Consider the following 13372-nt stretch of genomic DNA (forward strand, 5'->3'; position numbering starts at 1 on the left):
CTCTTTAATTATCTTTAAAAGTCAAAATTAAAGTTCCACATGAAGAAACGTGATCTACATACAGAGTCTGACTATGACACGTACACGAATGTACGACCACTTTTTAACTATGAACGTGGATACATCTCTTCAAAGGATAAAAGTGTTGAATTATAGAGAAATGGTATGTCTTTTGAAGTTTGAATAACTTTTATCCGAGGTTTTCATCATGTACAATAATTGATTAACTAAATAATATTCTTAATAAAATTAAAAGATGAATATGTTATAAAAAAATCATGTTATAAAATAAGTAATATGTTATAAAAAAAAAATCATATGGTTCATGTATGCCCGATACGAACCCAAAACTATGCGATGATATCTTCACAAATTCTTAACGGCGAGTAAGAGAAACGACCATATCTTTTCTCTAACAAAATTGTGGAACAACCATGATTATTTATTAATATATGCACATATGTACATCAATCATATCGAATACATACTGATGACGCAAATGATGATTAGTTTATCATGAAAATGGCGCAACTGACCTTATTATTGTTTGTTTAGACAAAGAGTCGTTGAGATCTAAAAAAGAAACAAAGAAAATGCCACAAATTTGCAAATACAAGGACTATTTAATGAAATTAATAGAGGCACTAATTAAAGAAATGATGTTTTCTTCAATTGCTGGACAAACTTAGACAATGACTCCATAGAGGACCCTCCATTACTTAGTGCTTTCATGGCAGCACCCTTTAGGTGTTCCAACCTTTTGGATACTTTCTTCCCTTCATCTCCCTCAATTAACTCCTTTACGACTTTCCCGATCACCTCTTTTGTAATGATTCCTTTATCATCGGTTTCAACTTTTAATGCCAAACCAAGTGCTTCCGTCATCACTTTTGCATTCATATGTTGCTCGGCATAAAGAGGCCAAGCAATCATTGGCACCCCATGTACCACACTTTCTAAAGTCGAGTTCCATCCACAATGTGTCAAAAAACCACCGGTTGCTTCATGACTTAGTATCTCGATTTGTGGTGCCCATGACGACACCACTAACCCCTTTTTTACCGTATTAGCCAGGAACTTTTTAGGTAAAAATCCTAAAGGGTCATCCTGGCTAACAGCGTTAAAAAAGTTAGCATTTGAAGCCTTACTTGGGCTCCTCACTACCCATAAAAACCTTTGGTTACTCATCTCTAAGCCATGAGCTAGCTCATGGACTTGGTCTAATGTAAGGGTTCCACCACTTCCAAAACACACAAACACAACGGACCCATTTGGTTGATTATCCAACCACTTTAAACACTCATGTCGGTCCGACCCATTGTCAACAGACTGAATCAATGGCCCGATTGAGTAAATAGGTGTTTTACCAGCAACACTTGCTCGTAAAACTCGAAATGTTTCTTCTTCTAGCTCATCAAAACTATTTACCATGATACCATCAAACATAGAAAGCCGCTTGGAAAGTAAAAGATAACCTTTGTATACATCATCTGTCCTGACTTGAACCGGGGCCATCAACTCCTTTCCATGAAAACTAACCGAACCGGGTACGTGAACCAGGTAAGGCAAGTCCTTATACTCACAAGAAGACTCTTCATCAAGCTTTGGCAATATAAAAGTGAAAGACAAAGCCATAGCACTCATTGGAAAAAACAAGAACTTAAAGAGGTCAAACTCTTTTGCAACTTCAATTGCATCATGGCCAAACATGTCAAACACTAAACCAACCAAATTAGTGTTTGCTTTCAAAGATCTTATAGCATCTTGGACACTTGAATGACTAGCTTTCATGATGAATGAAATTATTATTTCGGGCCGGACGCCTTGTGGTACTCCATCAACTGGTGGGAGAAACAAGTGGTGGATATTTTCAGGCAAAGATTCTAGGACAGATATTTGGGCTTGGGGAGGAGCTCCGGTTGTTGGGATGAGGATAGTGGCCGAGATATGGTGGTGTTCGGCTAGTCGTTTAGCGAATTCGGCCATTGGAATGAGGTGCCCCATTCCTGGACTTGGAAGGATGGCTATGTGAGGTGTTTTGGCCATTGTACGTTGTTGTGAAAGAAAATTAATTTGATTTTGAGAATAGATATTGACAATTAATGTTTCTAGGAGTTGCAAGTTTTGTAGACATTGTGATGATCACGTATATTTTATCTTTTATTTTGCATAAATTTCAACCTTAGCATTATTTTATTCTGTCCAAATATTATTGTAATTACAATTCAATACATGACAACCAACTATATAAGGATTATAAGAAACTTTAAACGAATGTCTATAATAGGAAATAATTAAAGTTGTGTGTATTGTATGTAAACAACTTTGAAATAATGTTTATTGTATTTAAGAATTTCGTTTCAACCAATTAAAATCTGACAAGCGACACCTGTATATGGTTGTCACGTATGTTTTCTTATATACAATAAGCATTTTTTCAAGTTGCTTACATACAATACATATAACTTTAGTTTTTTCCTACAATAGACATTCGATCAAAGATAGTTAAATTACATAAAACTAATGCCAACTATGTATGTTTCCTTGGCAGGAAGAGTGATTGGATGATAGAACAAGTCAAATAGCATATTTCAATGTGCATTGCCAACTACGTATTAAATCAATCAATTAATAAATAAAGATAATTATAAGCATGGAGGGTCTCGATAATTTGGACAATAACTATGTTTAATGAGCAGAATTGTGAAGTTTTGCTGTATATTATATATGTGAAAGCTACAAAATAAACCTTAATTTGTATTATAGTTAATTAATTTATAATTTTGTGGACATGACATTGACAAATCTAAGTTAGTGGAGTTTTCTAACATCTTCTATGTCAACTCTGTTCAAAGTTTCCTTATGACATTTAAAATATCACGAGTTCGAATATATGCATGTGTGTTTGGATTATTGGATATTAAATTTAGTAGTATGAGTTAAGGTAACAACAATAAAAAAAAAATAAAAAATAAACATTATTATGTTAGTATATAAATAATCACAATTCTTTCATGTCTCATCAAAGTGAAGGTGTCCATATCAAAATTCAAAATTAATCAAAAGTGTAGTAGATAAGAAATGCAAATAGTCAATTAGTTGGTAGGAAACACAAATAATGAAATTAGTAAACTTTGATCCGGTGTTCAATTTGCATGTTATTTAATGTATGTTAAATTAGTTGATTTAGCTAGAAAAGATCGATTACCTATTTCTGAAAAGTAAGCAAGACTAGCTATATGATGATGAAAAAAAAATTATTTATGACCTTGTTCTATCAGGTAATTAGAGTGAGACGTGTAACTTTGATGCCACGATGTATAATGATCGAATGATCGAAATAGATTATGTAAACGATATATACCACACGTCCACACGTCTACACGTCTCTTGTAGTCACTACAGTCCCTTTTCTTCTTTTATTTTCTATTTTTAGTTTTTAATTATCATTCGATATTTCAACTCTTCAACTCCCTAGTTTTTATATATAAAGCGGTCACGTTGAAAAAATAATAATAAATAAAATATTTAGGTGTAGTCTAATGTTCATTTTTCAACATAAAAGTTATAAGGAAATGATATATACAATCATGACGGCAAGAAAAATGCACATATATAATTGCAATTGCAATACTTTTCAAAACTAATTTTCAAAGCCTTGTTTCCTTTTTTATCTCTAGTATATAGTATTATAATCATTACATTAGTGACAAAATGCCACAAACACCTTTTTCTATCGTCATTATGAAGCATATATCTCCTTATGTGTCTAGCAAACAAGGCATATATATGTGTCTTGGAAATATATCCATTCAAAACTTTCCATCCACAAAGGAGAAAAGATATAAATTTTTATTTGGTACATATATCTTTATACAATGAGAATTTGATCATAAAACATTATAAATATTCGACTGGAAAAATCCTAAACCCTGAAGATTCATAAACAATAAATTATATTTTAAAAGTATTTCAAACATTAGTATTAATTTCCTCATAAGTTTCATGCATAAATTAGATGAAATCTATATATTACGTACATGCAGTAGAATTTAATAATATTTTTCAATATACGATCGAGTAACAAACAATTATTTAAAACCAGCAGCATTGTTGGATCAGTGGTAAATACCCTTGCTTCTGGAGACAGAGATCATGGGTTCAATCCTCATCCCATGCAAAGGTTAAAGGGTCTTTTCTACCATTTAGATAGAAACTGGAAGCAGTCTCTCTACTTAGATAGAGGTAAGGTCTGCCTACATCTTAACCTCCCTCATACACCGTCGAGATATTGGGGCTCAAAACCCACGGGCACTGAGCAGTTACTTTTTAAACAATTATTTAAATGATGGATTAGTTAACTAATGACAATCTATCTATTCACTTATATATTATATATACATAGAGATTTTTATTTTTTATTTCAACAAGTAGTTAGCCAAGGTATAAAAAAATTTCTTAAAGAATTAAAATTTTTTTTATTAAACAACGTCAAATAATATAGAAAAATAATATTGGCTGTTTAAAAGTCCTCAAGAAGTCAAAAAGTATCGCAAAAGATGAGTATATAGATTAATAATGTAAAAACATAAATATATAAGTAAAGCAAGTGATATAGTTACAACTACTTTTACCCATCCACAACAATACATGCATTATACAGTTGTACACTATGCTGTAAAATATATACAACTGTTGTAAATGGATAAAAAAAATGATGTAGATTTATCACTTTTTCATTCAAAATATAAATTTAAGATATGTAAACTAAATTATATATTTTTAGTAGGGGTAAGTGTGCCGTGATGCAATTAACTAATCCCAAAAAGTTATTGTGTGCACAAACTTTAGGTTTGTTTTGTTGTATTCAGAAAACTTGCCAAGATGGTTATAGTAAACATGGAACCGGTTTCCTACTTATGACCACCAGTTTACTATTTTTATTGTGTGCATAAACTAATCCCAAAAAGTTATTGTGTGCATGCCACGTAAGTAGTCAACGTGAAAGTGGTCACCGACTAACTTTTTACCTGGTAACTTTTGTTTATTATGGGACTCTTGAACAAGTTTTTAGAATACAATAAAACAAACTTAGAATTCGTGCAAACAATAAATTTTTGGAATTAATTAACTGCATTCCGACGCACTTAGCATTTTTAGTATTATATGTTCAATGTTCCCACATGAAAATAAATACTAGTAAGAGAATATAACTAAAACAACTGACACTCATGGCAGAAACTATTAAAATGAGATTCTAACTATTTTTGCCTTTGGCCTGTTAGTTAAAGATATGGGGCATACCAAATTTCTATGCTTGGGCAAAAACTCTATGAATATTAGTTGTTGGGCCAACAGGAATAGGGGGCATTACAACAAAAAAAAAACCCTCCCCTTTCATTTAGGGAGAGTGGAAGGTTCAATCTTTCTATCTCCCTTCAACTATCCAATCAAATTATTTCATCTCATTTCAATCCTCCAGTATTTTTTTCAACTTTTTTCAACATTTTTTAGTGGCAACCATTACTTTCAGCTTTTTCTTTAAATTTTCATAATTATCCTTAACATAATAAACTTTACAGTTTACACAACTAACCCCTTTTCACTTTTTCATTTTCAATTTCAATCTTTTTTTGTTGTTTTTAATTTATCCTTAACATTATAAACTTTACATAATTAACCTTTTTTTTTAACTTATATGTTTTATTAATAACAAAATACATTACGTAATATTAAAAAACACATTGCATAATAAAAATAAAAACATTACATAAAAAAGAGGTTGAAAAAAAAAACCAAAAAAGTTTAACAAGAAAAACATAAAAAACATATTATTTTACAAAAAAGATTAAGCAAAAAACAAAAAGTTTTAAGTTGGGATTAATTGGGATTAACAATCAGCTCCAAAAAAAAAACAACAAAAAAAAACACTTACGTACCCATCCAAAAAAAATAAAAGAAAAAAGAAGTTTGGACCAGTTTACACCTTTGGTCAAGGCGCCTGTTTTTTCCACTTATAGTCCCTGTAACGGTTATTGCGCACTTTCCAAACATGTCACCTTTAGTCCTTGCATCTTCGACCTCCAGCGAGCTTGAAGCTAGCTCAAAATCTCGCACCCAGCTCGCGACGATGACATCCGAATCTCACCCGTTCTCGCCTATCTCCCTCCAGCTCGCAACTGAGCTCGCTCATGACTCCCTCCCCCCTGGTAATTGCATCCGCTCCTCACCGTTTAACTAATGCCAAATTTCAAATGTTGTCTAACTCGTGCAGTTTTCAAAATTGGTCTAATTTGTCATTACTCATTATTGTGGCCGCCCAGTCTTGAGTTTTAGAATTATTGGGCCATCATTCCAAAAAGCCCACAAACATTATGAGTAGTAGCCTACTAGCCTGAGCCATGTGGCCCTAAGTTATTGACTCTTTACTTTTTAGTCTATAACTCTATACTAGTTTACTTTTCATTTTTGTTTTGAAAAGACGAATTTCATTAGAACAACAATCAAACTTACAAGTTAAAATAGATACATCATTTTTGTCGATATTCTATTTTTTTTTATCTATTTATTCATATTTTGAATTCATAAAATAAGCATAAAGAAAGAAAAGCTTGAGATTATAAGTTTATAACCCAAAGTATATGTTGTAGAGTACCATTGGGTATTATAAGAAAAGAAGATAAAAAAACAAAAAGAGAAGAAAAAGAAAAGGGGAGAGTGGTGAAAATTGTCTTTTTGGTGATATTTTTGGAGATTTTGTTTGACAACTGATAATGACTAGGTGATACATTGCAACAATCTTCTTTCAGAGAATCCGTCTATCATCTTTCCCAATGATATCTTCCTGCCAGAAATCACGTGCATTTTGAAATGAGACATTTTAAGTTTTTAGATGAATACTAATTATTTTAACTCGCGCGTTGCTGCGGAATATGTTTTTTACATAACAAAGCATTAGATATAAACAATATATATTAGTATTAGTGTAATACAAATATATTTATGTCAAACATTTGAACTTAAATTTAAATAAAAACAACAAAACATATAGTAATAATAAAAATAATGTATATAAACAATAGGAATAATAAGATGTAAAAAAACACTGAACAAAACAATATTTAATTCTACGCAAATAATGATACTTTGACGATTGCGATGCCATATAGTATCTAGTTTTACATGTTAAATGGATATAATACCTAATGATCATGACGTTTACTATAAAAAAAACTATATACAACGAAACAGGGGAAATAAAAAACAAATATTTAAAAGTAAAATCATAAATTGGTGAAAGTTGTTTGATGAAAATATGAGATCCTAAAAGTCTTGTGAACTTTTTTTTAATTAAATATGAGCATAATACCCGCGCGTTGCGGCGGAATTTTGTTTTAAGAATGAGATAGATTTGGGGGTAGTTTAGTCCAACTGTAGAGGTAGGTATAGAAAAATGTATTAAGGTAAGGGGCATTTTAGACTTATCAGGTTCTTAATGACTTAAAGCTAGTTTGCTTTATAAGGGAGTATAGATAACCTAAAAGAAATATGCGTCGTTTAAATATAGTGTCATGCGCCACTTAAAAGAAAACACCAATCATATTTTAGTACATTGATAGAGATAACATATTATGTGCTTGATTTATTTATTCATCGTGTTAATTGTGCAGGTTTTAGGTAAAATAAAACATGTATTAAAGTAAAATAAATAAACAATATGTTTCTGTACATTGAAAATCACAGTGCATCATGAAAATCATCCTGCATCAATTGATTCGTGAATCTTTGTGCATCAAAGGACGAAAAGTGAACAAAAAAACTAACGAAAATGGAGAAAAACTAACATCGTTATCGCTAGGACAAAAAGTGAAAAAGTGCGAAGTTTAGAGGGTTTTTTTTTTACTATTTTTCACTTTAGAGACGAAGAGTGCAAAACGTGTCAAGTTGAAAGACGAAAAATGTAATTTTCTTAAAAAAAAGAAAACAATTCTTTGTTGAAAGTTACATGCTTTGGAATGAAAAATTGTTTAAGATACACCTAATGATTTAAACTTATTAATTTTTTTATTTTTTATAAACTTTTTACATCAATTTCCGCTACTTACACCACTGCCAATAATGACCCCCAAACGTCTCCAACACAACATCACCTCATCACACGGTTACATGTAATTATTAAAAAAATAAAAAATAAAATTGATTCACACTTTATATGCGTGCAATTTGATTAGGAAAAATAAAAAAAAGGAAGATAGGGAAAAGCAACAGTTTTTAATAAAAGGAAAGTAAAATTAGTACGTAACTAGGTTTTGATTGGCCGTCAAAACCGACCCAACCCAAAAAAATAGACTCCAACAAGAAGCCATCCCTACTTAATAAAGGACTTTGCTTCCAATCCAAAATCAAACCCACACCCTGTTTCTCTTCATCGGAAATTATTATAGGTACATGCATTCAAATCATATATGTATTTTTTTTATATCGTTTTATTATAACGTTTGTTGAATTCATTTTTTTTTTTATAGATCTATTGAAATATCTGATTATCCATGGTTCTTGGTAATTAGTTTTTGATTGACTATACATATGTGATTAGTGTTGTATGTTTTAATTATATATATATTATATATATGTCTCCTGGGAATATCTAGATTTAGTTTCGAAGGAGATTTGATGGAATTTTTTTTTATTGGCGGAAGTTAAATTATCCGTCACAAGAGAAACTGTAGAAAGACTCTAGCTTGTAAGAACCATGATTTTTAAACAAGTAGGCAAGGAAAGTTTAGAGGCAAAAATACATACTATGGCTGACTGAATCTTCTTTTGTACGTTTTTTGAAATATCGGAACGATTTTTCAAGTACAAAGGGTCGAGACGCATGAAAGATTGTTGCTTTTCGGTTCTTACCTAAGGGTAGGGCTTTAGGGTGGTTAACACACTAGATTATTACTCAGAAACGATATAAAGAATAGAAAGTTGTTTGATGTGAGGAATTGAACATTGGGGCATGTATGGTTTTGAGCGAAAAACTGAACAAAGGTAGTAAATTGGTCAAATGTAAGAACTTTGGCTGTCTTTGAAATTCGTTGATTGGCTTCCGCTTTTGAAAATTTGCACACCAACTTTTCCACTATCTTGTATTAATGTTTCTTGGGGGTTATATGTGTGTGTTTTATATGTCTTTCCAAACAGAACTGGTTTTGGTTGTTTTATCCAGTTCAGTTAGGTGATTTGATCTGACAGTTTAAACTTGCGGCCCAAACTGTCATCATGAATGGGTTACATGCCTGTTTACCCTTCATCTGAATGCAAATGACGACATGCATTCAGTTAAATGCTTCAATATTTGTGCCTGGTTTACTAAGAAGAAGGATTTTGATCATATGGGTTTTTAGTTATTTATTTCTTCCAAGTATATCATTTTAAGATACTATTGCTATTTGATTCGGATATGGTGATAAAATAGATAATAGTACCTCCAAACAGGCGGGGCACGGGCACAAAGATATGCTTTAGCTCGACGTTATGTTTCCTTTTCTATGTTTGTTGTATAGTCATTTTGATTTCTGTTTATGTTGTATCACTGTATGGCTGTACTATATGCTTCCTTACAAGTTAGTTAAATGCTGATTTCTTATGCTAATTTTGTAGATTGGAATACGAGTATTATTTTGTCAAAGAGTGGCATATCATATTCGTTATTGTCTAGTTTCTTTTATTATTCAGTTAATTTGTATCTCTATAGATATTTTGTCTTGTTTCCTGAATACACAACTTCTTACATGGGTCCTGTACGTTCTAATAAAAAACTGTTATATTGACTCGACATTTTTTTCCTGCTGTAGACTGTAGTTTTTTCTCACATTCATCATGTTTGGTCGGGCTCATAAGAAGAGTGACAGTACAAAGTATTATGAAGTTCTTGGTGTTCCACAATCTGCAAGTCAAGAAGAACTGAAGAAGGCATACCGGAAGGCCGCTATAAAAAATCATCCTGACAAAGGTGGAGATTCTGAGAAGGTGAGACCTTATGAATTGTATTTATTTTCTGACCTTTTGGGCCACAACAAGTTAAGGATATGAGAGTCGAGTTTCGTAGTTGATTTTAAATAATCAGTTTCATATTCAAGAAACAAAATTGTTTATTTGAAGGGATAACTAAAGTGTTTTTTTTTTTTAATTTATTTCTTTCACTTTTGCTCCTTTATTATAGAATTTGCGTGTCCAATGTTTTTGTTGATAATCTTTTTAGGAAAAAAAGGATAATTGTTGGTAGATAGATGACAAATGTCTAAAAAGTAAATAAACTGTCATATATTTAATTTGAATGGTTTGAATAAATAAGATTGTGCTCTTCAGCAATTCTAATATTTAATTACATATGGAGTTGATAGTATTAAAAATTACCAATTACATAAAGCCACTGATTTTGATTATTAGAACTTATAACAACACAATCTAAACAGTATACTCCCTCATTCTATTTGCAAGAAATGCTTGAGGATATTTGGATATCATCTTTTCTGTTTCTAAACTCATGTTGCTTTTAACTTTCCAGTTCAAGGAACTGTCTCAGGCATATGAAGTTCTTAGTAACCCTGAAAAGCGAGAAATTTATGATCAATATGGTGAAGATGGTTTGAAAGAGGGTTTAGGAGGAGGCGGCAGCGCCGGTGGGAGCCCTTTTGATATCTTCGATCAGCTTTTTAACGGTGGTGGTTTCGGAGGAGGTTTTGGGGGTAAGAATTCATATTGCGCCCTTGTTATTTTTTTTGTTTTTCATTTTCTTACCGAGTTAATTACTATTTTTTGCCATTTTCCGTAATTAGGGGGTGGTAGTTCAAGAACTAGGAAGACCCGAGGAGAAGATGTAACACAAGTCCTAAAGGTTTCTTTGGAGGATGTGTATAATGGCACGACAAAGAAACTCTCCCTATCACGGAATGTATTATGCAAAAAGTGCAAAGGGTACATTACTAATGCTCTCTTTTTGTTTGGTTAAGTTTTTGTAAAGATTAAGATTCATCGTTGGAAGTGGGAATATTGATCCATTTACCCATCACTGTGACGATTGGGGCTACATTTTCATCTTGAATGGGTCAAACGTGCTGAAAGTTTTCCTCATGTGTATTCTAACAATAACAACTTTGTTTTTTAAAGACCGATAGCATTCCTTTTGGTTTTTATAGCTCTATAATAATGTTTTATAAAGTTTCCTTTTCACATTTCACCTTGACGCACACTACCCTTTTTCTTTCTAACTTTAATTCTAATTGAACTATTACACACCCCATCTCTAGGCACATCCATAAGCACATGCTTATGTGATCTGTTTTTGCAATATATAATCAGGAAAGGTACGAAAAGTGGTGCATCATCAACATGTTATGGGTGTCAAGGTTCAGGGATGAAGGTGACGACTCGACAAATTGCCCCAGGAATGATTCAACAAATGCAGCATGTTTGTCCTGAATGTAGAGGCTCTGGTATATTACTGAATCCTTGCAGCTATCATATACTTGAAGATAACATATTCTGCTTTTATATATCTTGAAGTTTCATTTTCTTAAACAGGTGAATCAATCAATGAAAGGGATCGATGTCTACAGTGCAAGGGAAAGAAGGTTACATCGGAGAAGAAAGTTCTTGAAGTTTATGTTGAAAAGGGGATGCAGGATGGTCAAAAGATAACGTTCGAGGGGCAAGCTGATGAAGCCGTAAGTAAATCTTGATCTTAATTAGGATTGTAATTTGTAAAGTTGGATTTTTATATTTTTCTTTGCTTTCCTAGAAATAGAGGTGGCAATTTCATCACATTTACATAAAAATAGGCCCAACCCATTTACTACAATATAAAAGGGTTATGTTTTATCTTCCAAGGGCCATGGGTTGAGCTCTAACGGGTTGAATGGGTCAATGTAGCAGGCATCCGAAGCATATTTAATCGTATATAAATCACTCTAATTACATTTATTAGAAAATCTTGGTTTATTGTTACAATAATATAGCGTCACTTATCATATTTAGCACCTCCATCATGTGTAAAATAAGCATAATGGATAGTTAGTGTTTGTGGGCTGGCCTGAGACAACCTGATCTGGGCATTTTTTTCAATTTTAGATAAAAAACATACAAGGCATTGTGCTTTTTAGATCAGTGGTTTGCTTATTTTTCCCCCCTCTGTTTTGCAGCCCGATACTGTTACCGGAAACATTGTTTTCATTCTACAATTGAAAGAACACCCCAAGTTCAAGAGAAAACAAGATGATCTTTATGTGGAACACAATGTCAGCTTAACTGAAGCTCTTTGCGGGTTTCAATTTGTTCTCACTCATCTTGATGGCAGACAACTACTTGTCAAAACGAACCCTGGAGAAGTCATCAGACCCGGTACAGTAAAATTAAAGATATTCCCCCCTCTTTTGAATTTATTATTTTTCATCCTTCCTTAAGCAACATGTTTGACTTTGAGATTAAACAAAACAACTGAAAGGCCCTTTTCAATAAGCAGTTTAAACTTTCACAGTTTCACGGGTTAAGATTATTTTTGCAACTTCCATTATTTTTTTGCTATTCTTTCCTCATTCTATTTACAATTACAGATCAATACAAAGGGATCAATGACGAGGGAATGCCACAGTGGGGAAGACCTTTCATGAAGGGGAAGCTAGTGATTCATTTCAATGTTGCATTTCCCGAAACAGGGGCTTTAACCCTTGAGAAATGCAAGATTCTTAAGACCATTTTACCCTCTGTTGGTGCAAGCACGAGTTTATCTGAAATGGCCTTGGATGATTGTGAAGAAACCATATTACATGATGTAAACATGGAAGAAGAAATGAGGAGGAAAGAGCATCAGAGGCATCAGGAAGCTTATGATGATGACGAGGACGATGAGCCTGGGATGCATCGTGTGGGTTGTAATCAGCAGTAAGTCTTTCGGCGTTACAAAAATGGAGATTGGCTATCACAATATCGTGAAAGCTTTTTGGCTGATTTTGTTAAACTTTTTTGTTCTTGGTTCTCTAATTTTTTTATTTTTATTTTTATTTTTTTTGCGATTTTGAGTTTGACCCTGATTTTGTTTGTTGATTTTAGGCCTTTATGTAATATTCAATTTTTATAAAATTGATTCTTTTTGCAGTCTTTCATGCGTCCCTTTTAACGTTTTTGTTTTGTTCTATAACTAAGTTAGAGGTGGGCTCATTAATAGTTCCACCTTTTATGCGGGTTGGGTCAGGTAGTTCAAGTAAAACCCTATTTGTCGACGTTTATAATTTTTAATAAATAAATAGGTTGTTGAATATGGTTGCAAAGTTTGATTTATTTTAAATTATACAAGTAAACAATTCTTATAACAACCTCTGTAAAG

At 32.4% G+C, this 13372-nt stretch overlaps 2 protein-coding genes across 2 annotated transcripts; one reads left to right on the forward strand and one right to left on the reverse strand.

Annotated features, from left to right (window-relative positions):
• Positions 1-510: 510 nt before the first annotated feature.
• On the reverse strand, positions 511-2149 carry LOC122600392 (hydroquinone glucosyltransferase-like). The gene has a single exon (XM_043773100.1). It carries the CDS (start codon positions 2044-2046, stop codon positions 649-651), a length of 1398 nt encoding a protein of 465 aa, XP_043629035.1. The 5' UTR covers positions 2047-2149; the 3' UTR covers positions 511-648.
• Positions 2150-8310: 6161 nt separating this feature from the next.
• On the forward strand, positions 8311-13146 carry LOC122599963 (dnaJ protein homolog 2-like). Its single transcript, XM_043772585.1, has 8 exons — positions 8311-8444; positions 9846-10020; positions 10559-10739; positions 10830-10968; positions 11353-11486; positions 11575-11717; positions 12192-12390; positions 12603-13146. Exons 2-8 carry the CDS (start codon positions 9871-9873, stop codon positions 12932-12934), a joined length of 1278 nt encoding a protein of 425 aa, XP_043628520.1. The 5' UTR covers positions 8311-8444; positions 9846-9870; the 3' UTR covers positions 12935-13146.
• Positions 13147-13372: the final 226 nt, after the last annotated feature.

The sequence above is a fragment of the Erigeron canadensis genome, chromosome 5 (assembly GCF_010389155.1).
Source record: "Erigeron canadensis isolate Cc75 chromosome 5, C_canadensis_v1, whole genome shotgun sequence".
In the NCBI taxonomy this organism is placed as follows: domain Eukaryota; kingdom Viridiplantae; phylum Streptophyta; class Magnoliopsida; order Asterales; family Asteraceae; genus Erigeron; species Erigeron canadensis.

Bases quoted from the DNA above. Each gene is read 5' to 3' on its own strand.
- LOC122599963 (XM_043772585.1), top strand. From the start codon at position 9,871: ATGTTTGGTCGGGCTCATAAGAAGAGTGACAGTACAAAGTATTATGAA. The intron at 10,969-11,352 runs GTACATTACTAA...ATATATAATCAG, and splicing joins TTATGCAAAAAGTGCAAAGG to GAAAGGTACGAAAAGTGGTG. The intron at 11,487-11,574 runs GTATATTACTGA...TTTCTTAAACAG, and splicing joins TCCTGAATGTAGAGGCTCTG to GTGAATCAATCAATGAAAGG.
- LOC122600392 (XM_043773100.1), bottom strand. From the start codon at position 2,046: ATGGCCAAAACACCTCACATAGCCATCCTTCCAAGTCCAGGAATGGGG.